The following is a 26,751-nucleotide window of genomic DNA, read 5'->3' on the forward strand; positions in this document are numbered from 1 at the left end:
TCATAATGTCAAGGAGCGCCAGGCTTCCCCCATGACGCAAGACCGTGCGGTATATGTCACATAAGCAGATTCCGCCGTTCACACGAGTTGGCTAACAGGATGTAATAAAAGATTAATTATTATCTTATGTACCGCAATGCAAAATAATTACAACAAAAAAATTCTCCATGTGGAGATATTCGTGGGTGAGAAGTGAAAAGAGAATGATGCAAGATACTTTAAAATGCGAAAATAGCATCCGTTGCAATAATACTTTATTGCTCTATGCTCATGTGTTTCTACTGATCGATGGTTCATTGTCACGGTATGGTTAATTAAACTTTTTTTTTTTGCATTGACTATTTTCTAAATTTGAAGAGAAAGTGCGCAATTGAAGAAGAAAGAAAAAAAATGAGAATGGGAATACATATTGCATGGAGCCTCTCTCTCTCTCTCTCTCTCTCTCTCTCTCTCTCTCTCTCTCTCTCTCTCTCTCTCTTCACAAAACACAGGAAGGATGTTGCCAACGTATAACGCAACACTGCTGGTGGAACATCTTGCGAAGAGAGCAAATGAGAACTGAAAGAACATAGGTCGTGTAGAGATAACAAACATTTGAGGAGTGCGCTGCAGTTAACTGGTTCAGAAGGCGCGGGCGGGATGGAGACCCCAGCCAAGGTCGCCGAGACGTCAGGAGGAATGAAGCGCGTGTGTGTGACTTCGCGTACACTATCTAAAACTCTGGACTGTATTAAGTATGTATTGATTATACTGTATGGAGATATTTCACTTGCTGGGAATGCCATTCTCTCTCTCTCTCTCTCTCTCTCTCTCTCTCTCTCTCTCTCTCTCTCTCTCTCTCTCTCTCTCTCTCTCTCTCTCTCTCTCTCTCTCTCTCTCTCTCTCTCTCTCTCTCTCAAAAAAATAAATTGCTGAAAATAAGGATTTTGGATCGATTGTGAGTGTTGATAAGATAAAGATTTAGATCAGTTTATGCATCAGTGCTGAAGAAGACAAGAGTTTGAACAAGTTTATTGGGTATTAATGATATGGGTTTGGATCAGATTGTGTGTTAATCTCATTACTGATAAATAATTTTCTTGGTCGCCCGATCTAACTGTTTATCGATTAATTATATATATATATATATATATATATATATATATATATATATATATATATATATATATATATATATATATATATATATATATATATATATATATATATATATATATTTTTTTATTTTATTTTTTTTTATTTTTTTTTTTTGTCGTAATTTTCTCATAAGCAGCCTCAATACGTATAGGCCATGAAAAACGTAATTATACAACCTTCCATTCGCTTATTCTTTGTGTCTATACAAACATTACGATATTCTAAATGTTAACCAAAGAGAGTCTTAAAAGGGTTTGAATTAGAAGAGTCGTCGAGTTGTGGAGAGAGAGAGAGAGAGAGAGAGAGAGCGCCCGTCACTGATGAGGCTGAGATTTATGGATGACTTTCTTGAAAGTGGCGGGTACATAGATCATTGTCGGTAGAGTGAAGGTGGCGATAACTTAGGCTGTTCTCATATTCTCAGGGTGACTCAGGAAATTGCTGGGACAGATTGTGAAAGACAGTGCAGCAGTAGGGTCGGCACTACGGCACTACCTACGGCAGGCTGCTTCAAGCAATGGGCACAATGGTTTGGACCTGAAATATCTAGTAGCTTTTGCACGGGTAGTCAAGGCGAATTCTTTGTAAATATGAGAGAGAGAGAGAGAGAGAGAGAGAGAGAGAGAGAGAGAGAGAGAGAGAGAGAGAGAGAGAGAGAGAGAGAGAGAGAGAGAGACTCACGAAGGAAGAGAAGGATGATGAGATAACATGCCCCAGTCTCTCTTTACCATGGTGGTACGAAAGAAACGGTTGCTATAATCGTGTATCTCTCTCTCTCTCTCTCTCTCTCTCTCTCTCTCTCTCTCTCTCTCTCTCTCTCTCTCTCTCTCATCTCTCTCATCATTTTCATCATCATCATCATCATCATTCAAATACACAAATAAACCCAAATAACTTTTTTTTCTTACACTTTAATATACAACTGTCTATCTGTTAATCTCTACATTTGCTTATCTAGATCTATGTAAGGCATACGAGGATAAAACAAAAAAGACACCACGAAAAGCCAAAATTGTACAAGAAAGTACAACGGAAGTAAATTAATCGATAAATAAATAAATAAAAATAATATAAAATAAGAACAAAAGATCACAAAAGTCAAAATAATACAAAAAAAATTACAACAAAAATAAAGAAGTCGATAAAATGAAAAAAAAAAAATAAAATACGACAAAAAATATCCAAATTAACATAAAAATACAACAAAAATTAAGAAACAAATAAATAAACAAAAATAAGAAAAACCAATAAAGAAAGATAAATGAAAATAAAAAAAAACATTCACGAAACCTCAAATCAACACAACATAGGGTACCGTTAGAAAGACAGACAACCAGACAGCAACACACCCCCGTAGAGGCAGCTAAGAGGCGCCTCCCTTGGCCGTGACAGGAGTAACACAGGTGGCACCCTTCCCTTTGGCATTCTGGTCCTCGTCAGGTAATACAATCAGGCACTTTCCCTCCCCTTCACACGCCAGGTACTCCTCCAATCACCTGAGCATTGGTTTAATTAGAGGACAATGGTACGGATGTTGTGTTTTTTGCTGTTTTTTTTTTTTCTCATTGGTTTGGATTTTTTTTTTATTGTATTTTGTAATTTTATGTTGTTTATTTATTGCATGTTTTAACCTGTTTGATTGTTTGATTCTTTTTTTCTGTCTTTATATTCTTACCTGTTTAGTATTCCCACCTGTTCAATAGATAGAGAGTTGATAGACAGACACCCCTCTCTCTCTCTCTCTCTCTCTCTCTCTCTCTCTCTCTCTCTCTCTCTCTCTCTCTCTCTCTCTCTCTCTCTCTCTCTCTCTCTCTCTCTCTCTCTCTCTCTCTCTCTCTCTCTCTCTCTCTCTCTCTCTCTTATTACATTTAATTATCTACATATTTCTTGATAAGAAGTCTGCCCCCCCATTCTCCCTCTCCAACTCCCCCTAACCCCTCAAACAAGCTTGGGGGGCCTGTGGGGAATCAGAGGTTTTGGGCGGGAATGAAAAATAAGTGAAATAAGGTCTTTCAAAAATCTAGGAAAATTTACCTTAATATTTTGAATTTCCCTAACCTATCCTAACCCCTAGACACCTCCCTTTGCTTGAACATTAACCTAACCTAGGATAACCTAATTTAGTTGGTGGGGCTGTGCCCCTCCCCTGGACCCCCCCCCCCACCATTAGGATGTTAACTTAATTTAATCTAACCTAACCTAACAAGACACCTCAAAAATTATACTGTTATACCTTACTGGTGTGGTGTGGAGATTCTCAGATTCTGGAAGTGGGTACAGTTTGGTGGCTTCCCTAATAAACACATGGATCCTCTTCCTTATGTCTGTATATTGTATCTTAACCATTGCTGTTGCTAAATATCTCACATAGTGACTTTTTTTTTTCTGCTGAACACTGGCACTGTTTGCTTCACCTCCCTCCACTGGGTAGCCATATTAACAAATGACAGTGAGCCTCTATCAGAATGCCTGACACGTCTCTTAAACAAATGAAAAGTGTAACTGAACCTACTGTGGAAAGTTGTAATTGGTAGCCTCAGGAATGGCCTCACGAGTGGCAGAGTGTGATTGGAGGGATCAGCTGTACAGATATCATGAAATTCTAGTATGTCGCTACCCACAAATTCCAGTTATAAACAATAGAAAATCATTTCAGTGTTTACTCTTGATTGGTGCAGAGCTTGCTGGACTTAGAAAATATCAAATTTCTCCACACTCTCAAGTGCTATTACACCCATACTAGACATTCCCCCAATTTTTTTATGTTTATGGAAGGTCACTTCTCCATGACATGTGAGTTTTGTGCTTGTATGTAACATGGACGTGATATCCAGATTAACCATTATCTATTTTTTTTTAAGTGCATATCTGTACTGTCTTTATTTTATGAGGAAGTCATTAGTGGCATTTAATTGCAAGTGTGAGTGACGAGCATGTTTAGTTCAGTTGATGGTAAGGAGTGTTGCCTCTGTAATGTCACTCCCTGGTACTGTCTTCCCTATGATATTGTATGGCTGCAAATCTCTCTTATTTTCCTCTCGATTACTTCTTGTTGAGTGTCTGGATGGCTGTGAATCTCTTTATTCTTCTCTCCATTACTTCTTGTTGAGTGTCTGGGTCTTATTATAGCTGTGAATCTCTTTATCTTCCTCTTTGTTTCTTGTTGAGTGTCTGGGTCTTATTATAGCTGTGAATCTCATTGAGTATCTGGATCTTGTTATGGTTGTGAATCTTTTCCCATTGTCTCACGTGTCTGTGTGTTGCAGGGAGGAGGTGGGCAGGGAGCAGCATGGTTGGAGCGGACTCGCCCCCCAAACAGCGCCCAAAGAAGATGAAGGCAGGGGATGTGTGTCGTTGCATCTCAGACTTCTCAGGGATCTCCGCTGAGGAGTTGACCCTCTACAAGAATGACATTGTGCAGGTAAGATTGTCAGGGGAGTAATTAGAATGGGACAAGAAATAAATATAGTTAGTCAGAAGAGTAGATAAAGATATGATTTTAATAGATGAGAAACTGGAAATTATTCTTTAGCATTTGATTATGAAAAGTGCCCTCCGAAACTCGGCATAATCCCCTTGCAAAATTCAGGATAAAATCAGAGGAAACTCTTGGCCAGAACAGTTCTTGCATAAATAAAAGTATATGTATCTATTGTTAGTCAGAATGAAGTAGATAAAGGTGTGATTTTAGTAGAGAGAAAGTGCAAATTATTTTTAAACCTTTGAATACAAAAACTGTCATCTAAATGTTGACATTGTGGTATTCAGGATGAAATCAAAATAATACTAAGGCTTGTCTGTCTGACCCTTCGTTCCTCCACAGATCCATGAGGTGGTGGACAAGCACTGGTTAAGGGGGGAGGGGGGTGGCTCAGTGGGTCTTGTGCCTTCCAGTGTATTGGTCAAGGTTGAGCTGCCCCCCCATCCCTCACACCTCCCCCTCTTTGTGGCCTCCGCAGAGTTTCTTCCCTCCCAGCCCGGTGATCTTGGCCTACGTAGAGGTGAAGTGTCTGTTCACTCATCACTTTATTGGATTGAATTCTGACTTGTTTCTTGTTTGCTTCTCTCACCATCTTCTCTGTCTTTAAAATCATGCACTGACCTCATTGTTTGTTTTTCCAGCTAATATTTTAATTTCAAGGAAGCATTTTTGAATGATGTCATAATTTTTCTTGTGTGTGTGAATTTTGCCAGATTTCTTAGAAACCCACAATTAATAGGTCTCATATTCATCTCACTCTAAAACTATACGGTGGCCTCACTCTGACTTTCCTCTTAATATTTCAAGCAATAATGTCATATTTCCCTTTTTTCTACATTGATATTGCTAATTTTCTTGCACACCAACATCCAATTCAACCCAAAGTCCTCTCACTCCTTCAAATCTCACCCTGGCCTCTTTCATCAACTTTCCTCCTAATCTTTCAAGCAATAATGTCATTCTTCCCTTTGTTCTGTTTGTAGGTATTGTTATTTTCTTACACACCAACATCCAATTCAGCCCAAAGTCCTCTCATTCCCTCAAACAACACCCTGGCCTCACTGTTGACTCTGCATTCCACAGGGGACTTTGTGGTGGGCCTGAACCCCATTGATGAGTCATGGTGGTGTGGGGAGGCATGGGGCAAGCAGGGCATGTTCCCCATCAATTTTGTGTGGCACGTCAACAAGGACATCCTGGAGGTGAGGTCACCGTGCTGCTCCTTTGTGATGCCACTTAGTTGTTGGTTGTAGCAGAAGTTTATCTGTACTTCTGGTTTAATGAAAATATATCTGTGTGTGTGTGTGTTATTGTCATGTTGTGTTTTTTGTCTCAGGTCTATTTGCTTGTGTATTTTTCATTTGATTTTCATTTTTCTCAGTTTTCATTAGTTTATTCCTATTTTTTCCTACTTTCCTCACAATTCTCCTCAGTTTTGATTATTTGTCCTTTTTCACATCTCATTTTCCTCTTGATTTTTCATCTTTTGCTCCCTCTTTCCCTCTTCCTTTTTAACTATAGTTTTCATTATTTGCCTCATTTTTTTATTTTTCATGCAAATTTCTATATCTTTCATCTCATTAACTGTTCTGTATTGTATTTTACACTTACAGTTCCCTCTGGTTTTCATCCTTTTAATTTTCATCCCTTTGCACCATCTGGGCCTTTTGCTTGCCTCTCTCTCTTTCCTATCTTTTTTTGTGACAAAATTATGAATCCTGTTTCCTCTTGACAGGTTGAGGACACGTCAGAGAAAGCAGTGAGGATGGTGGGTCGGGTCAAGTCAAGCATCATGGCCCAGCTGCCTGAGGAACTTGACCTCTATGCTGGCGACCTGGTCACCATCACCCACATTGTCGACAAGGACTGGTACAGGTCAGTGTCCTCCAGAACTCCTACTGGCGTGTGTTTGGTATTGCTTGCTGTTATTTTCTTATCTTGATTTGTTACCTTGATGAGGGTCTTTTCCTTGTCAGTCACTGTTGCATCCTCCAGCCATCAGAATCCTAAAGATGAGGTTGGGTAAAGATGTGGTGGTTGGGAGCACACAGGATAGACTAGTTAGGGTGGCCAGGAATAGATGAGCAGTCAGTGAAGAGTAGTGTGGAGAGAGTTAGGGAGGCTAATTAGGGTAGCCAGGAATAGATGAAGATGAGTGAAGAAGATCACTAGTTATACTGGCCTGAAGCAGGTATGCAGCCAGTATGAATGAGTGGGGAAGGTTGGGGATAGCCACTGGAGGTACATGGAGAAGTTTAGGGAAGTGTTGTGGAGTCCTTTGACCTCTTGTAGAAACATAGAGAGAATAACCATAATGGATTTGTTCCTTTTAAGTAATTTACTAAGTATGTGCCATTAAAATAACTTGTGAATGTATTAAGGCATGAGAAATTGCTTTCATTGGAAGACCTGGACTGATACTGATCCCACTCTCCCTTCCAGAGGGGAAAGTAATGGGGCCACAGGAATCTTCCCCAAGAGTTTTGTGGAGATAGTGGATGAGTCTTCAGTGCCTTCACCTCCTTCTGCCCTACCAGAAGAGAACAGTTTCATGGTTAGTGATACTCCCTCGTCGTTTCCTCAGACTGGAGGCACTCTGAGTGACTCCATGTTGGCAGCTCCGTACCCAAGTGACACCCCAGCTCAACCCCACACAGCAGATACAGTGCCAGCCACTCTGGGGTACTCTGCCCCCACCATCCATCCCTCCACGGGTCCAGGTGCCACACCAGGTGCCAAGCTCACCCCAGCCTCCGCCCCACAGCCTGTTGCAGAAAGCACCAACACTGCAGCACTTCTTTCCAAAACATCAACAGCCTGGAAGACTGTTGATGTAGACGATGCAGATCTCTTTGATGATGACTACTTCAAGCAGAACATGCCTGGCTTGTACTCCTCCAAGGGGGACAGCAGTGCCCCCTCAGCCTATACTGGTGATACTTCCTCAGCTTTAAGTGCAGCCAGTGGTGCCTCAGCATCCCTTGCCACTACAGGTTCAAGGTATGAGAATATTCCTGTCTCTGTCCCTGAAGAAGAGGCCAAGCCCTCCGTGCCTTCCTCTCACTACCTGGGGAAAGGACAGCAGCCAAGTGAGTACAGTTACGAGAACATTCCATTGGAGCCACAGCGCCTTGGAGAGGATGGTGAGGCACTGAGTGTAGGATCAGAGCACAGTGCCTTATTGGAGCAGCACAATGGCCTCACCAAGATGAACAGTCTGTCCCAGAAAGTGGAGAACTATCTCTCCAGTAGCATGCTGGGGGAATCAGCCACAGACCATGGTGCAAGGACTGTCTCAAGCTCTGGCCACACCTGGGCCTACAGAGGCCCGTCCTATACTGAGGACAACACCGGCATTGAGCCATACAGCAGGGCGGTGTTTTCCTTCAAGGCTCAGTACCCCAATGAACTTACATTCAAGAAGGGTGAAATAGTCCATCTGGTGCAGCACGTGGACTCCCACTGGACCCTTGGCCGCTCAGGGGATGCTGAGGGAATATTTCCCACATCTTATGTGGATATTATAGTGGATTGTCCTCACAGTGAGGAGCAGCACTTCCTTGCCAGGCCAGAGGCTCCACCGTCTGCCTCACAGCTGGTGCAGGCTGTGGCTCAATATGACTTTCAGGCCGAGCAGGCGGGGGATGTCTCCATGAAGAAAGGTGACTTCCTCACAGTAATCAAGGAGGTGGACAACAACTGGGTTATGGTGGAAAACACTACTGGTTCCAAGGGCATGTGTCCCAAGAACTACTTAGTTTTCCTCAAGGAGACAGAGACAGAGTCCCTAGAAGTGAGGGAACCACAGAACAAAATCCCAGACTCCACATCAGACATGGGGGAGGAGCAGCGGTCAAGACTTTTGCAGGAGGATGTGGTGCACCAGCGGTCCAGGAGCTCCTCACCCCTCAGCGCCTCTGGGAAGCGCAGGTCGTACAACAAGGATGACTTTGGCATCAAGAAGCAGGATGTAGAGCAGGTGATGGCGAGGAACATGGCCTCCTTCGACGCCACCAGCAAGGTTGCCATGGGTCGGCTAGAGAAAGGCGGCAGCAGCAGCAGCGTCTTCACCAAGAGGGAAATGTCCCCGGGTGAACACAGGCAACCAGACACTCAGCAGAACCCAGGGAAGCCAAAGCCAATGGTTCTTCCTAGGCACAGCAAGATTGTTCCTCCTCTAAAGTCAGCTCACAGTGTTCCCAGGACACCATCCACACCATCCACACCTACCACACCATCCACCACCACACCAGCTACAGCCTCCACCACTACAGCCATATCAGCCACACCATCCACCACTGCACCAGCTACACCCACCACACCAAACACACCAAACACACCATCCACCAACACAGCAAACATGCCAAACACACCATCCACCACCACACCAGCCACACAAACCACACCTTCCACCACCACACCAGCCACACCATCCACCACAGCACCAGCCACACCATCAACCAGCATATCCACCACAACCTATACAACCACCGCACGAACCGGCCCCTTCACTTCCACCCGGCCAGCCCCTCCACCACTCATCTCCCCTCGAACTAAAGTATTTTCTGGGAGCAAATCTTCTCCATCAGACACTGAAGCTTCCTCTCTTCATAAACCACCACCCACTGCTAAACCCTCACAGCCGGCCAGTCAACCCAAACCCCCCACCCAACCCAAGCCACAGCTGCAGCCTCGGCCCCTCAGCCAAACACAGCCACCACTGCCTAGTCAACCAAGACCGAAGCCTCTAAGCCAGCATCAGCCCTCCATCCAGCCACAGCCACAGCCTCCCACCCAGCCAGTCTACTCCCAGGTTAAGAAGACACCAAAGAAGAGTCAGAAGGAGATGGAGGTGGGAGACTCAGAGAAACAGTGTCTGAATGAGAGCAACAACAGTACCACCAGCAGTGCCACCTTTCCCGATGATGTGTGCCAGCTCTCTGTGGCCAGTGAAGCAACATATTCTTCAGGTGAGAGAGAGAGAGAGAGAGAGAGAGAGAGAGAGAGAGAGAGAGAGAGAGAGAGAGAGAGAGAGAGAGAAATAGACAGACATATAGACTGAGACAGACATAATGACAGGAAGAACAAATATTACTAATGACAGAAAATGAATGAAAAATTTGTGTTTTAGAGAAGGAAGTAATCAGGAAAAACAAAATTACTTATGACAGAAGACTTAATGATGAAAAAAAATTAGTTTTAAAGAACAAAATAACCATAAAACAAAAATAGCTAATGACAGGGAAGACTAATGAAAAATTTAAGTATTATATTTTCTCCTCCCACAGAAACCAACTTGTCCAGTGCATCAGCTGGCTTTGTCCCTCAGAGGCCTGCCCCCCCTCCTCCACCAAAGCTGCCAGACACTGAGGAGGAGGTGGAAGAGGTGGAGGAACATTACTACTCCACTGCTCCTCAAGGTAAGAGATGCACACACACACACACACACACACACACACACACACACACACACACACACACACACACACACACACACACACACACACACACACACACACTCCTTCCTTTATGATCTTCATAATTGTTTCTGTTCTTTCCATCTCTCCTTGTCTACATTTCTCTCTCTTTCTTTCTCTCTTCCTCCCTCCCTCCCTCCCTCCCTCCCTCCCTCCCTCCCTCCCCCCTTGTGGTTTCAATACATCACTCATTCTGCCACTATCTAATCTAATCACACCACATTAAAGGGATAATCCAACTACTTAAGTTACTGGCACCTCAACACAAGCAGTCTAACACAAGCAGTCTTATAGCTTACTGCTTCTCACCTCTCTTGAAATTCTCAGCCACCTAGCATAGTGTAACATAATGTGTCACTTCATAGATGCTTGCATCCTCCAGAGCCACAGGGAATGAAGGCCCAGGCAGTCGAGATGGTAAGTGGAGAGAGCGATGAGGATGAGGAGGAAACTGTGGGTGAAGATGGGGAAGGTGACACAGAGGAGACAACAGGTGCTGCACAAAAGGTAAGTCTTAATTCTGTCAGATTGTTTTTGTTTTTCTGTCCTTAGTCTTGATTTTTGTTGCTGATTATCTGGTTTCTTTCTGTCCTTAATGGGAAGCAGAGTCAGGGTGATCAAATGAGTTGAAAGGAAGTTATGTATTCCTTAGTTAATGTCAGCTATCAAAAACTTGTATCTAATCTTCAGTATCTTTTCAGTATTTTTCTGTCTCTCTTGCTTCACTCCTTGTATTTTTCCCCGTCTACTAATTTTTTATCCAGTCATCTTTCTCTCTCTATACGTTGTCTGTCCTCTGTTCCTTATGTATTTCTTCTTGTTTCATTTCTATACTTGTTCACTCATCTATTCATGTTTCTCTGCCTATTTCACTTCCTCTCCACCTATCATGCGTCTCATATCATTCCTGTACTCACTCATCTTTCCATTCCTAGTGTGTCATTTTCCTTGTCCCCTGTGCAAGTTTGTCATTTATATGATTATCTTTACTTCCTTTTTTTAACCATTCATTCTCCTTTCCATATTTTACCTCCTGGCCCTAACAGAAGAGAGAACCCAGCATGCATATCTTTTAAATCCTTAATGCCTTTTTTAAACATTAATCTATCTTTCTTTTATTTTCCCTCCTGTCCATCCCTCCCCATATTACCCTCTATTCATCCGTTGTGCACCTCTGATATTATTCCTACACTCACTCACTTATCTTTCCATCCATAGTGTGTCAATTTCTGCCTCTTATGCAAGTATATAATAACTACCTTTTTTTAAACATTCATCCACCTTTCCTTTATTTTACCTCCTGCCTATCATTGAAATCCTTACTACATTTTTTAAACATTCATCTACCTTTCCTTTATTTTATATTCTGCCTTCCTTCATCCCCAGCAGGAGAGCAAAGCCAGCATGCGTCGAGTCATCACACAAGAGATTGTCACCACAGAACATGAATACATCCATGACCTTGAGTCACTGCTGCAGGTGGTCCAGCTGGCACCCTCCAGACCAGGTGGCACCCAGGGAGTCCACCTGCCCTCCCTCCTGGGCAATATCACTGAGGTGAGGTCTTGGTTTGAATGCAATGTGTCATGGTATAAAGACTTATATTCAGGAAGGCTCCGCTCTCTCACCATGTCTGTTTTCAAAGGCCACAGAGGGGATTTGCCAGGTTCTCAAGAATGTTTCTCTTGTTAATACCCAGAATCTTGTTTGTCTGTCACTAAAACCATAAAAACACCCTTAAAAACTTCAATTAGATCCTTTTGAAGGTTGTGGTGTGAGCAGGAGTGTTGTAGGTCTCACTCTCTCTCTCTCTCTCTCTCTCTCTCTCTCTCTCTCTCTCTCTCTCTCTCTCTCTCTCTCTCTCTCTCTCTCTCTCTCTCTCTCTCTCTCTCTCTCTCTCTCTCTCTCTCTCTCTCTCTCTCTCTCTCTCTCTCTCTCTCTCTCTCTCTCTCTCTCTCTCTCTCTCTCTCTCTCTCTCTCTCTCTCTCTCTCTCTCTCTCTCTCAAAATAAGCATGAAACTCTTCCAGGTGATAGATGTTGCTAGGAAGTTTGCCAATCTCCTGGATCAGTCTGCATATGGGAAGGAGGAAGAGGTGTGTGTGGGAAGGGTGTTCCTGGCGTGTGCTGAGGAGCTGTGCCGGACTTACAAGGTGTACTGTGCCAACCATAACATTACTGTGGAGCCACTCATGAAGAAGGTGAGGAGATGTCATGGTTTCTGTACATGTTTTATTGATTGATTTATTGATTTTTATTATTATTTTTTATGTTAGAATGGCATTGACCAAGGGCAACAAAAATTATGAAGAAAAAAAGATTTACTGAGAGTACCTGTTGAAGATGTATTTTTGTTGGATAGGTCATAAAGTAGTCATGATTTTGTGTTTTCAATTGATGTTTTATTAGAATAAGGAACAAAGTAGACTAATAATGCTGGTTAATGGGCAAGATTTGCTTTCTTTGAATAGGTTATAAACTAGTTATGATTTTCTGCTTTTAAGTGATATTTTATTGGAATAAGGATTGAGATAGACTCATAGTGAAACTTGTAGGGAGACTATTTACTGTATATATAGCATAAGAGAAGTGAAGGATAGGAATGAATGCAAAGGTTTTATGGTCCAGGTGGATAATATTATGAAGGAATTATGGATTGCCTGATGAAAATATGTGTGGTGTAAGACAGTAACATGTATCAGGAGCAAAGTGAATGAGTTACTGTATAAAGCACATAACACACACAGTGCTAATGCCTCTCTCACAAAAGAAATTAGGGATTTAAATAAATATGAAGGTGTTATGAGATTATGAAGGAAAGATGTGGACTACCTGATAGAAACGAGTGGGGCACAACACGTATCTATCAGGAGCAAGTGAATTAAATACTGTATAAAAAAAGATAACAAATATATCACTAATGCTTTTCATGTCATCCTCAGTATGAGCAAGAGACAGGGTCAGCAGCTTTCTTGCAGTGGGTGCTGAAGGAGCTGCAGCAGCACAAGATTCAGCTGCTGGACATGAGATCAGTACTCATCAAGCCCCTGCAGAGAGTGCTGAAGTGAGTGGAAGTATTTTTACCAGTAGTAATGATGGTGGTTTTCATTTTTAACTGTGTCTATCCCTACCTTCTGCTCCAAGGGAATCCTGTGTTGTGTGGAATTGTTTGTATCAGTAGTAACAATGTTGGTTCTCCTCACCATCTACATGTCTTAAATGAAAACAGCTTTATTTTCTCCTCCAGTTATGTCTCCACAGTCTGTACCCACAAACAGTTGACATGATAGGTTTTAAGGTCAATCTCATCTCATATAACTCATGCCACATTACAAATCCTGTGTCCTGTTTGAGTTACATTGCTACTGCCTCCCACCTGATACTCTCTGTTCCTGGACTACTTTGAGAGTGTCAGAAAAAAACAAAGAATGAGAGTGCCTTAATTAATTAACATCACCTTCCTTCTGTACTGTACATCTCATCCTTCTCAGATAACTCTGTGCCACATTAGAAGCAAGTCCTGCATCCCTTTGAGTAACATTGCTATTCACTCCCTGCAGATATCCACTGTTCCTTGACCGCCTTGTGAGGGAGACTCCTGAGCATCACCCAGACCATTCAGATCTGCTGGAGGCCAAGACTGCAATGGCCAATGCTGCCAAGGAGATCAATGAATACACCAAGAGACTGGACCTGAGTAATGAAAGATGGCATTTATGTGTTTTCTTCAGAGCAGGAGGCAGGGTAGGGTTAGAAGGAAGAGAGGGAAAGGATAGTGATTGGTGAATGGAGAGAGAAAGACTAATTGGCTGACTGATTGATAGATACATAGATATAATTGTGATGTAACAGAAGGGTCATAGAGTGCTGAAAAGAGGAAGAAAGACAGGATATGGATTGGTGGAGGAGAGAGTGATTAATTGACTTAGTGATTGATGGATATATGTATAGATATAGTAGCATTGTAAGAGATCATATAGTCCTGAGAAGAGAAGAAAAGACATGATACTTTGTTTCCCCACCAGTCAACAAGTACCGCGTGGAGAGTGACCAGTCACTGCAGGGCAAGATGCAGAGGGTGTCCCTCCACTCAATGTACAAGAGGTCTTCTCGCTTCACAACACTCATCTCGGAAATGCTGGGAATCATGGTGCAGGCAAGTCTGTACTCTTTTTCCCAAGTTTTCACCTTTTCCCTACTGTGGCTTCTGCCTGGAAATTGATCTGGGGGTTTATTGGAAATGAAGAATAATTTTTCATAGACACCACTGACCGAATGATTGAGTAGTTCATTCTCTAAAGTGCCAGCAGATTTATTTTGGTTCCGTAAAAATCTGTAATCAGGACAGAACAAGAAATACTGGGTTCAGACTTGAAAAAGTTAGATTTTAAAAGGAGATAGGAAGGAAATGGTTCTCAAATAGTGTGGTAGATGAATGAAATGAACTCAGTAATCAGGTTGTTAGTGTTGAGTCATTAGGGATCTTTAAAAGAATATTAGACAAGTTTATAGAAGTTAATGATAGATAGATATGTTCATACAGGGTCTGCCACATGTAGGCTTGATGGTTTCTTGCAGCTTCTTGTATGTTCTTAAGATTGTCCAGGATTATTCAAAGAAAATAACAAATGTCATAGCCCCTTACCAGCTAAAAGGTTAAAGGTGATGACAGTGATGAGTATGCCAATGGGTAATGACAGCATGCAAATCCTCAACACTCAACAGACGAAGGACCTGGAGTTTGATAAGGAGGTGGACAAGTTCAGGTCAATGCAGCGGTGTGCGGCAGTGTTGGCCCAGGACATGGATGCGTTGCTTCAGGGGGTGAAGGCACGGCACCGTGGGGAGCTGGGTGTGGTGAAGGGCTTCATAGAGACCCTCCTGCAGCCTGGCCTGGAGGTGAAGGCCCTGCACAGTGTGGCTGTGGATTCATCTGGGAGACTGTTTGAGACATTTGTAAGTAGTGGAGATCATGGTTGTAGTGATGCAATGGAGGAATTGTTGAAAGATAGGTGAGGATAAGGTTTTAGAGAGAGAGAGGGGGGAGGGAGGAAGGAAAAACATGAGAAAATAAAGAATGGAAGTGCTGCAGTCAACTAACCATCACCTTTGTCTCGTACTGTTGTTACTTTTCTCTAAAGGAGTATGTGTGCCATGCTTCTGTGTGGCTTGATCTTTTTTGCATCACTAATTTTCTAAGAGATTCATGTGAGTTAGAGGAAAGGTGGTGAACATGTGAGAAAGAAATGCTAGCAGAAGCCGAGTGCCTAAACAACCAAGAAGGAAATGTTTAGATAATGAGAGATTGAGGCTTTAATGTTGTAGCCACTCCACTGATAGAACGTATATAGAAATCAAACAACATAGGAAGAACCTGAAGATCTATTGTTATATGATACCCCAATAACCTCTCTCAATCACAGGACAACTTTGTGAGGCAGCGGGTGGCACTGCCGACTAAGGAGCTGGTGGCACTGTGTGAGGTGCCCGACAGACTCATTCTCAAGCGTAATGACAAGCTGTTGGACTACGACAATGCACAGTACAAGCTGGACCGGAACAGGGACCCCACACGGACCAGGATTGTGAGTGTCTGTTCTCTTCTCTGTTTGTGTTGAGACTAAGGACTGTATTCTGAAACTTTTCTATGCCAATCCCTGACTATTTTTAAGAGGCTGCAGTTTAGGTTACTTATGTTTTCAGGACTATAATTTTAGTGACAGATTAACAAGATTTCTATATTATTAACAGGAGAAATACTCTTGAGAAACCAGCTAATCACCTCTGTTGCCTTTGAAAATTGTCATGGTGAGAGAGCAAAGCATTTCAGATTACATGCTTGGATTGTGTTAGGTTAGCTTGTTCTGGTTGATTTGATATTTACTAGGTGATTAGTATGTGCTTTTTTAGAGGTTTTGTTCATGTGTGTTTGGAAATTTGAATGTTTATTTGATGAGGAACTTTATTCACATTTGTTTGATAGTTCAGGTGTATGCTTGGGAGTTTTTAGTGATGTATGATGAAAGGCTAACATGATGTGAGGTGAAGAGTGTAAATAATAACTTGAGATGCAAGCATAATTGATACATAACTTTAATCCACATCATCACTATCATCATCACCATTTCACTTAACATCCTTATTTTCTAGACAGCTTACGAATCTCCCAGTTTTTGTAGATATAAACACTTTCTTCCCTCATATTTATTCCTCTCATGTCTTCTTTCACACCCCATCTCCATGTCTCCTTGCAACTGTCTCCAATTGTGATGCTCTCTGACTTAAACTTAAATCTTTATCCTTTCTCTCTTGGCAGCTGGAAGAGGAACTGTCACAGGCACAAGGGACGTACAATGCGCTCCACTCTCAGCTGATGATGGAGCTGCCAGTGCTGACCAGTAATGGCATGGAGGTGCTGAACCTGGCCACTCGCTCCCTCATCTCTGCACGCATGTACCTGCAGGGACACCTTGCCCGTCTCTACCTGAATCTTTCCCAGGTGAAACAAGGGAACGTACTGTGAAATTGAAATGTTAAGCTCATATATTTGCTACTCTGTCTTGACCTATCCTGAGGTGAGACAAGTGAGCAGTGAATTTGTAGTAGAATTTGAATGACTAAGGAGGGAGAGTGGTTTAGTTTAGGTGGAAACTGAGAAATGTGTTTTGTTTGTATAGGTTTTCTGTATATACTTTGATGTTATGGTTGATATTAGTTAAGTAGTTGTAATTCAAGAGAGAGAGAGAGAGAGAGAGAGAGAGAGAGAGAGAGAGAGAGAGAGAGAGAGAGAGAGAGAGAGAGTAACAAAACTACAAAACACTTTTTTTTTTTTTATGTAGAAGGAACACTGGCCAAGGGCAACAAAAATCCATTTAAAAAAAAGCCCACTGAGATGCCAGTCCCAGAAAAGGGTCCAAAGCAGTAGTCAAAAATTGAAGGATAAGTGTCTTGAAACCTCCCTCTTGAAGGAATTCAAGTCATAGGAAGGTAGAAATACAGAAGCAGGCAGGGAGTTCCAGAGTTTACCAGAGAAAGAGATGAATGATTGAGAATACTGATTAACTCTTGCATTCCCAATCATTCATCCCTCTGAGTGCCTCTTAATTTAATCTCTGGTAAACTCTGGAACTCCCTGCCTGCTTCTGTATTTCCACCTTCCTATGACTTGAATTCCTTCAAGAGGGAGGTTTCAAGACACTTATCCTTCAATTTTTGACTACCGCTTTGGACCCTTTTCTGGGACTGGCATCTCATTGGGCTTTTTTTTTTCATTAGATTTTTGTTGCCCTCGGCCAGTGTCCCTCCTACATAAAAAAAAAAAAAATAAATAAATAAAAAATACAAATACACAGCACTCAATACCTGAACCCAAACTATCAAACAGACCAACACTACCCACATCTAAAACAAATTCATACTTTTACCACTCACACTTTCTCACCTTCTTTGTTCCTATTTTGTACTTTGGCCTGACACACTGACCCCAGAGAGTGCAAAGATCATGATGACAAAGACATTGCTCCCTGGAATGTGCAGTTTGGGGAGGGCAGAGGGGGAGAGTGTGAGAAAAAGAAGAGGTCAAGTAGAGATGAAGAAGAGAGGGTGTCTGGGAGGGAAGGAGGGAAAGATAAGGAAGACAGGTAGGGAAGAAGAATGGGGGGAGGAGGATGAGAAAAATAATCCTCTCTCGGTCAAATCTATGGGGTCAGTGAGGGACGTTTTTTGGTTGTTTGTCTTTTTGTTTGTTTCCTTGATATGTGTACTGCTTATCACACACACACACACACACACACACACACACACACACACACACACACACACACACACACACACACACACACACACACACACACACACACACACACACACACACACACACACACACAGAAAATACTCTACATCAACTGAGGGAAGGACTATATGAGTAAATATAGACAGAATCTTACCATTGAAACTCAGCTCCTGTATACTACAACTAGGTAAACACACACACACACACACACACACACACACACACACACACACACACACACACACACACACACACACACACACACACACACACACACACACACACACACACATGAAAATCAGGACATCAGAAACTTAACTAAATCCTGTAAAAGCACAGATAGGCAAATACACACACACACACACACACACACACACACACACACACACACACACACACACACACACACACACACACACACACACACACACACACACACACACACACACACACACACACACACACACACACACACACACACACACACACACACAGCTGCTGCATCTCACTACCCTGACATAGGAAAACAAGTGTGTGGCAAAGATACACAGATACAAACACTCTGCTATCCCACAAGGTCATCATTTCAGTATCAAGGTCAATCAATGAGGAGTAAGAAAAGAAAAAAGGTGAATTGTGCAACCTCTTGGGGTTCTTGTTTGCTCTAAGGATTAGGCCCTCCACTCCCTGTCACTAACTTTTGGCCGCTTCCAGATATGTTCACTCTTTTTTATGGTCAATGTGTCTGTGTGTGTGTGGATTTGTACTTCACATGTGTGGGAGTGATTCATGTGTTGCAGGAATGTTGCAGGTTTGTTTGCTATTTGTATCATCCTGTCTTGATGGCTTACTGATGGACCCTTTGTGTGTGTGTGTGTGTGTGTGTGTGAGGCTGAGGGTGAGGGGAGGTCTGTGTGTCAGTAGCGTTGTGTAGGTCAGTGTTACAGTGAGTCTTGCAGAAGGAAGGTGTTAGTCGGTGCCTCTCCTGGCCGGGGGTATTGGCACACTTTCTCACACATAATATTCATAGATAGAAATACACATTCTTCATCTGGTGGCTGTGTTGAAGGTAATGCTACTTGAAGACTGCGTACCTGTAATGGGATGTAGTGCAACCAGTAAAGTTTAATATTTGTGTATGGATCTATATTTCAGTTTATGGTTGTGCGATCTAATTTATTTCTGCAATTGCTGACTGGAAAATAAAGATAAGTAAATCAAAACTAATAATTAGATGAAGACTGATATTGGTTATTGAAGTGCATTTTCGCTCATTCATCATAGGTATACTCCATTTGAAGAACAAGTGCTGAAAACAACATATGGCTGTGTTGTAGATATTATAGCCATCTACATTTTAGAAGCTGTGGTTGCAATGTAGAAGTGGGAGTCTGAAATACTTGGCCCGTTGCAGGTTCTAGAATTGTCTTTAATAAGAAACCAGGATTGAGAACTTTAGACATCTCATTTTAGGTACCATTACAGTTGTTTATTCACTGAAGAACCTGTGCCCTTAGTGTAGAAGTGACAGTCTGAAATACTTAGCCTATAGCATACTAAGTGACTGTCTTTATTCAGCAGCTGATGGAAAACTCAAGATATAGTTGAATTGGTATAGTTACAGTAGTAGTCTACACATTATATGAGCAGTGGCTGTAGTACAGAAGTGACTGAAGTACTTAATTAATTGCAGGTGAAAGGATTGTCTGTGCTGAGTAACTAAGGGAAAACTCAAGATACGGTTTTATTTTTATTATACCATGGTAGTCCACATATTGCAGAAGCAGTTGCTGTAGTATAGAAGTGAGTCTGAAATGTGTAATGGAGGAGTGACAGTCTGAAATAGTCGGTCCATTGCAGGCTCTGGGAGTGTCTCTGACGGGGGAGGAGGAAATGCTCACACAGTTCCGGGTGAAGTATCTACAGCAGGTGGGAGAGTTCCGGCAGCTGAGTTTCATCCCGACCAACGTGCAGTTGTCACTCCCCAGACCAGCAACCCGTTCCAGTAAGAATCCTGAGAGTGGGGGGTCCAGGAGAGAACATGAGGTGCGTGAGTCTGTTTCCTCTGTTGTTTCTGGTTTTACTGGTTTTTGTTTAGATGCATTCTCTCTCTCTCTCTCTCTCTCTCTCTCTCTCTCTCTCTCTCTCTCTCTCTCTCTCTCTCTCTCTCTCTCTCTCTCTCTCTCTCTCTCTCTCTCTCTCTCTCTCTCTCTCTCTCTCTCTCTCTCTCTCTCTCTCTCTCTCTCTCTCTCTCTCTCTCTCTCTCTCTCTCTCTCTCTCTCTCTCTCTCTCTCTCTCTCTCTCTCTCTCTCTCTCTCTCTCTCTCTCTCTCTCTCTCTCTCTCTCTCTCTCTCTCTCTCTCTCTCTCTCTCTCTCTCTCTCTCTCTCTCTCTCTCTCTCTCTCTCTCTCTCTCTCTCTCTCTCTCTCTCTCTCTCTCTCTCTCTCTCTCTCTCTCTCTCTCTCTCTCTCTCTCTCTCTCTCTCTCTCTCTCTCTCTCTCTCTCTCTCTCTCTCTCTCTCTCTCTCTCTCTCTCTCTCTCTCTCTCTCTCTCTCTCTCTCTCTCTCTCTCTCTCTCTCTCTCTCTCTCTCTCTCTGTTGTGTTTGTATCTCTGCTTGCTGACTTCATGCTTAATCTTTATATGTTCACTTATTCTTTTAGTGTGAGAGTTTATGAGGGTTACTTAAAACATTCCTTTTAAATATGCATTAGAGTTTAGAGTTTATGAGGGCTACTTAAAACATCCCATTAACTATATAGTTATTCTAGTATTTCTGTATAAGAGTTTATGAGAGTTACTTAAAACATTTCCTGTGACTGTGCAACATGCACATCTTCACTTATTACACACATGAATATACAATAGCATGCAAGCTTGTAATCACCACCCATGACTTCCTTACATGTATGTATGTGTATGTGTGCAGACAACCAAGACAAAGGTGGTGGGCCAGTATCCTGGGGAGCTGGTGTACGTGGTGCGGGAGGTGCACACGCCGGCTGAGGTAATGGAGCTGACACTGTACCCTGGCGACCACGTTGCGCTGCTCAAGAACAAGGACCCCCTGGGCAGGATGGACCGCTGGTTTGTGGATGATGGAGGTGAGGCGGTTGTAAAAGAATATGATGTATTTTCTCTGGTGGTTATTCCCTGTTTTGCTGTTTGAGGATATGCTGTCTTTGCTGTGATTTATTTTCCATAAGTGTTGAAGGTGTCTTTTGTAGCACTGACCTGTGCCAGGTCTCTGACAGCCTTTCCTCCATTGCAGATAACAAGGGCTTTGTGCGAGTTTCTTGCTTGAAGCCCATGCTTGGCTCTGATAGAGGAGCAGAGGACACTACTCTGCCACCTGCAACACCTGGCACAGCAGTGCTGCCTTCCCGACCGGCAGCAGTCCATGCTGGCCCTCGACCCTCCACTGTGCCCCGGCCTGCCCCAGCACCCCCTGAGCAGGCACCTCCTCGCTATGAGGACATCTTCCCCGTGGTGCCCACTACCTTGCCTCAGGGCACAGGCCTCCCCCAGGCTCCCCCACCCCGATACTCCTCTGAGGGCACTGCCACACTAGCCTCCCAGCCTCCCCTGCCCAGCAAGACAGAGCCACTGCCTCCTGATGGTGATGGCTTGCACCATGGGGACGGGGACTACTACTCTCCTCCCCTGGACCGACAGCCATCTGGTGAATACAACTCCCCTGTCTCTGAAGAAAACAATATCTACGAGGAAATTGACCAGGTGCGTGTGCGTATATGTGTGTGTAGGCGTACTTACTTAATTGTATCTACAGAGCCTGAGGTAAACTTTTGTGGCCACATCTCCATATTTACATTTTTCTATCTTGTTTTCAATTGGTGCAGCTCCATAACACTCATTCACTTTACAGATTCATGGGGGCTGCAGAGGTGAGAATGGAGCAGCAGGCCAGGAGGACACTAGCCCCATCTATGAGGTGATCAAGGATGGGGAGATTGTGCCTGATGAGGAAGACCTGCCACCAGAGTTAGCTGAGCCACTGGTGGGTACTTGTGCCAGGCTGTGCTGGACCTCATGTTCAGCTGTTCTGGGTTTCAGGGCCTGGCTGTGTTTGGGATCCCTCTTGTTATTATAATAATAATAATAATAATAATATACAGTTTATTATTTAGGCAGTTAACAAACTGAAAATGTACAGAGGGGGTGGGGAAATACTTAACATTAATCCTAAAGGTAAGTCTAATCTAGAATTATTATTATATTTGTTTGTGTGGCTGACTGTGTTACTCCCGGTCAGAGAAGGATGTCTGAGGAAGGGAATCTCTTGTTCCAAACAAAATTGCATAAAATGGAAGGGATTTAAAAGATGTCCAACCCTGTAAGGGAGAATAAACGCATTAAAGGATAATGATGGTGATTTGTGTTGTTAGTGCTTTGAATACAATGCATAGAAGAAAAATCTGAAATAGATGTTTCATTAATTTCTTGTAATTGTTGCCCTTACTTTTATTATTTCTCCATCACTCCCTTAACGTACAGTTTTGTCATTGCTCATTCCTTCACATGTATAGTCTCATAATTCATCACCATCTGTGTGTGTGTGTTTCTTTTATCACTCTACCACAATTGCATTAATTAATAGTTTTGCTGTCCCTTCACCCAGTCATTCCATTGCCAGTTCCTTCACTCACAGTTCTACTATGCACTGCACAACTTTGGCAGTTCATCACTCCACCATTTCTTTCCCCCACAGTTCTACTACGCACTGTACAACTTTGGTGGTTCAGATGGGACACAACTGAACCTGACAGCAGGGCAGGTGGTGCGGGTACTGCATGCTGTCTCCTCGGACTGGTGGTTTGTGGAGGAACGATCAGGCAAGCAGGGTTATGTTCCTGCATCCTATCTCACCAGGTACACCTAGATTTGTCCTCCTGGTCCTCCACCTTTGTATTACCACTACTATTGTTACTACTACTAGTACTGTTGCTGCATAGATGCCTCTTTGCTGCGATGTCTGTGTAAGGGTTTCTGTGCCTCAGTTTGTGGCATTCACTGATGTGAACAGCAAGTGTTTCCTACAGGAGTTGTTACCTTAAGGCATGTCTTCTGAATTTGTTGAGCTACAACTGCATTAAGGCAAAAGTCTGAGCTTTTCCTCACTGTATCTATGTAATCACCAGAGTGTACTATTTTTACATTTATTAATTATTTTCATACTTCTTATAGGTTTTTACTCTTTTATCTTTATTACAAGGAGAGATTTATACATTCATCATATTCTACTGCTTAGAAAGTTTTACCCCTTCCCATGACATATAAGTATATAATGTTTTAAGTTGGTGTGAGAGGATCTTTTCATATGTTGGGGATACTTTGTGTGTTGTGTGTTTTAAGGCATTGGGAAGGTAGTGCAGATGTAAATTGTATGTGAATTTTTATCTAATCATATATCCTTTCACCTCAGTAACCAAAGACTTACCACAATGGATCTGATTGTAGTACAGTTAATGAGAGGCTTTTTAGTGTAGTGTGGCTTGGTTTTCTTAGTCAGGGGCACTTCTTTGTTAGATACTAATGTAAACTCTGAATCAAGACAATTTTCCTGACTAAATGAACACCAGAGAGTAACTAGTGAAGTGGAGGAGAATAGAGTGAAACTTTTGTTGGAGACAGAGAGGAGGTTGTCTCTTGAGGTGATGAAGTGTGTACTGGTGGTCCCAGATGCATGTTCACGAGGTGTGGGGCTATTGTGCTCTCTCACCCCTGGCTAGCCATGCATATAGGAAATGTATTTAATTTATTAAGAATGTTGAGCAGAAAAAAAGTTGCCATTGGTTGTCAGCTTTGTAAAGCAGCAATAATTTAACTGATGAAAGAAAAGTTAACCTGTGATTCCTAACCGCTGAGTGCTCCAAGGGAACATTGCTCAATTGGAAATGTTCTTCCCGTCAGATGGATTCTCCAAGATATTTGCCATGTTCTTGAAGAGTAGAATTAAAAATTTATCAACTATTTTTGAAAATAATGAAAAAAACAAAAAAAAAATAGCAATGTTACAATTTTTGCACTTTGGTATATATATTCATATATATCTATATCTATATATATATATATTCTTATGTATATTTAAGTGTGTGCTTGCAATACTATTATGTTGTACATATTCCAATGCCATGTGTGTATGTAGTGTTAAGTGTCAGATGTTCTCATCTTGATGGCTGCACACAGGGCGTGGTCCCCTGTATTGTGCTGCAGACAGTGTTGTGACTCACAGGTATAGCCAAGCTGCCGCTTACTGATGGATGTGATAATACTCATAATTGATGTATGGCTGCTGAGGCCCTGTATTCATTGCCAGTGAAAGGATCTGATCACACTGATTCATGTTGTTCATATAAGTTGTCATATGATATTTTCAGTACATTGCCAGATCACACTGTAGTGAATTGGTCTGCAAGTGTCTGGATTACATTTGAAATGTTTGTTTGTATGTTGTATATTCATATTTGTTTGGTGGTTCATTTAGTCCTTTGATCAAGTTGTGATCTGAAACTCATTCCCACAGCTGTACAATTATAAGTGTGCTTATGAAGTGAGTGAGGTAATAGATGCAGGAAGTGTGACCTGCTTGTATGTATGCTTGTTTATTTCCTCAGTCACTGCCCTGTCATGATCTTTGCTGCATCAGGCTCCTCTGGTCAGCATGTGTGTGTCATATGTGCTGATAAATGTTTGTCCCTGGCAAGGGGTTCCATATGCCTGGGATTTATTCATGCTGACTACTTACTAGTCTGAAATAGTTAATTTTAGATACACTTTGCTTCTCAGCAGTACTCTGATGAAGGGTATTTTAGTGTAATGTACAAAGTAAAAGTCACATCACCCTATGTGTTGTGACCACTGAGAGGCCTTGTGTGACATCCTCGGCTAGTTACCACTTTGGTGTGTTTTGTACTCCTAACTTGTGTGTTTGTAGAAGGGGTGTAGGAGAGGGACCTGATTTTATTGCTTTACACAATGCTCCTGGCCTCATGCAAGGCCGACAAACACTGACTATGTTAATACTTGTTGGGAAAATCATTACCTATTACATTATTCTCTCTCTCTCTCTCTCTCTCTCTCTCTCTCTCTCTCTCTCTCTCTCTCTCTCTCTCTCTCTCTCTCTCTCTCTCTCTCTCTCTCTCTCTCTCTCTCTCTCTCTCTCTCTCTCTCTCTCTCTCTCTCTCTCTCTCTCTCTCTCTCTCTCTCTCTCTCTCTCTCTCTCTCTCTCTCTCTCTCTCTCTCTCTCTCTCTCTCTCTCTCTCTCTCTCTCTCTCTCTCTCTCTCTCTCTCTCTCTCTCTCTCTCTCTCTCTCTCTCTCCACCATGACCACAGTATATGCCAGGACTATTACCAGCATGGTGACACTAACAGCATTATTCTGAGAGGTAGGTATACATGTTTCATTTGGCAACTAGAGGATGTGACTGAGTGGGAACATTGTCTGCTTGCCGCTGTGTATATTCCGGAGGCCTTCCACTGATGTGTGTATATGCACCAATCAGCAATACTTTTTATATCTGATCCTCTCATTGTAGGTCTAGGCCTCTGGTGGGAGAGATTTTAACCATATTTACTTATAAAGCAGAAACTGTAAATTGTGTATAATTTTGCCCCAAGGGAGATGACACTCGGGGTGAAGGACAGGATAATGGGCAACATGCTGCTGGTTGTCCAGTGCATGGTTGTGTCAGTCACTTGATAATTTAATCAATATCAGGCATATCACTGTTGAGTGGCTGATAAGTGAGTTAACTTTAAAGAGTAAAAGTTTATCTCTGTACTTAGTTAATTTCTAAGCACACATTTCCTTAATTAGAAGAGAATTGGCGTTGATGAAATGACCGGCAGTGTGCAGTGATAGTGACTTGTGGGGAAACAATGATTAAATTTACTTGGAATAAACAAAAAAAATGAGCAATAGCTCACTTAACTTGAGCAATGTATAGAGCCAACATCATGAGCCATCATCACTGGTATTCACATCACCCAAAATATTGTAAGGCTTTAAGTTAGCATCAGCAAATCAGGTCAGATGCAGGGAAGGGGGGTGGGTCTGTTGTGACGCAATGAGGGTAAACTAACTACTATCATACTCTAGTGTTAGAATGTGCTGCACAACTGACTTGTGTGGCCAATGGGCAATGGGGATCATACCTCTTACACTCTAACCTTGAGACCTTGAGGCTGGGATGTGAGAGAAAGCTTGGCTACCAGTCTTTAAGGAAAGTTTGTAAGCTAGGAAAGAGCTGCTTGTGAATTGTAGTGTGTGAGGTGTGTGTGTGTGTGTGTGTGTGTGTGTGTTAAAAAAAAAAAAAACAGATTAACCACTCAAAATGTAACTGAGGCAAATACAGACCTTTATCCTTTCCCTCCACCTGTCTGTAGTGAGCATCAGTGGTGGACCAGCCAGGGGTCATAAATGCTCAGGATGACTAAGATGCTGCCAAGATCCTGAGAGAAATGGCACCAAGATGAGACACCCACACCATTCCTGGGCTGGTGGTGGGTGAGTGTTCCTTTGCTCTTGGGACTTGTATGAATGAGGTTTGTTTAAGTTATTCTTTCCTAACTGACAAAGAATACAGACATTTCTTACTGGTAATGTGAGTGCCTGTTATAATATTGTTATAACAAGACAGATTCTTTTATTCTACCTACCCAGAATTTCTGTTATGCATGTGGTGCAAGTTGTGTGTATGTGAGCAAATATATTCATTTATTGTATTATTATTATTACTTTTTATTAATTTCATTTTATCCTTATTTATAAACTGTTTTGTGTGTTGTTTTGTCTGGGATAGATACATAGATAGATAGATTTATTTATTTATTTTTTCAGCATTATTTC

The 26,751-nt window shown here is 42.3% G+C and overlaps 1 protein-coding gene across 3 annotated transcripts; it reads left to right on the top strand.

Moving 5' to 3' along the window:
• Positions 1 to 526: 526 nt before the first annotated feature.
• On the top strand, positions 527 to 25,498 carry LOC135108032 (dynamin-binding protein-like). 3 transcript variants are annotated; one of them, XM_064018595.1, is made up of 21 exons: positions 527 to 734; positions 4,404 to 4,558; positions 4,961 to 5,138; positions 5,702 to 5,820; positions 6,354 to 6,493; positions 7,061 to 9,588; positions 9,907 to 10,038; positions 10,478 to 10,602; positions 11,482 to 11,652; positions 12,124 to 12,294; positions 13,036 to 13,157; positions 13,654 to 13,790; positions 14,119 to 14,249; positions 14,819 to 15,049; positions 15,517 to 15,678; positions 16,410 to 16,592; positions 19,746 to 19,931; positions 20,812 to 20,986; positions 21,154 to 21,620; positions 21,769 to 21,900; positions 22,612 to 25,498. In XM_064018595.1, the coding sequence occupies exons 2-21, from the start codon at positions 4,427 to 4,429 to the stop codon at positions 22,780 to 22,782; spliced, it is 5,793 nt and encodes a 1,930-aa protein (XP_063874665.1). In that variant the 5' UTR covers positions 527 to 734; positions 4,404 to 4,426; the 3' UTR covers positions 22,783 to 25,498. The 3 variants fall into 3 exon arrangements, with proteins under 3 accessions (XP_063874665.1, XP_063874664.1, XP_063874666.1); XM_064018594.1 differs by lacking the exon at positions 527 to 734 and adding an exon at positions 2,435 to 2,577; XM_064018596.1 differs by lacking the exon at positions 527 to 734 and adding an exon at positions 2,435 to 2,577 and having other exon boundaries at positions 11,485 to 11,652.
• Positions 25,499 to 26,751: the final 1,253 nt, after the last annotated feature.

Source organism: Scylla paramamosain, chromosome 16 (assembly GCF_035594125.1).
Source record: "Scylla paramamosain isolate STU-SP2022 chromosome 16, ASM3559412v1, whole genome shotgun sequence".
NCBI classification, from domain to species: Eukaryota; Metazoa; Arthropoda; class Malacostraca; order Decapoda; family Portunidae; genus Scylla; species Scylla paramamosain.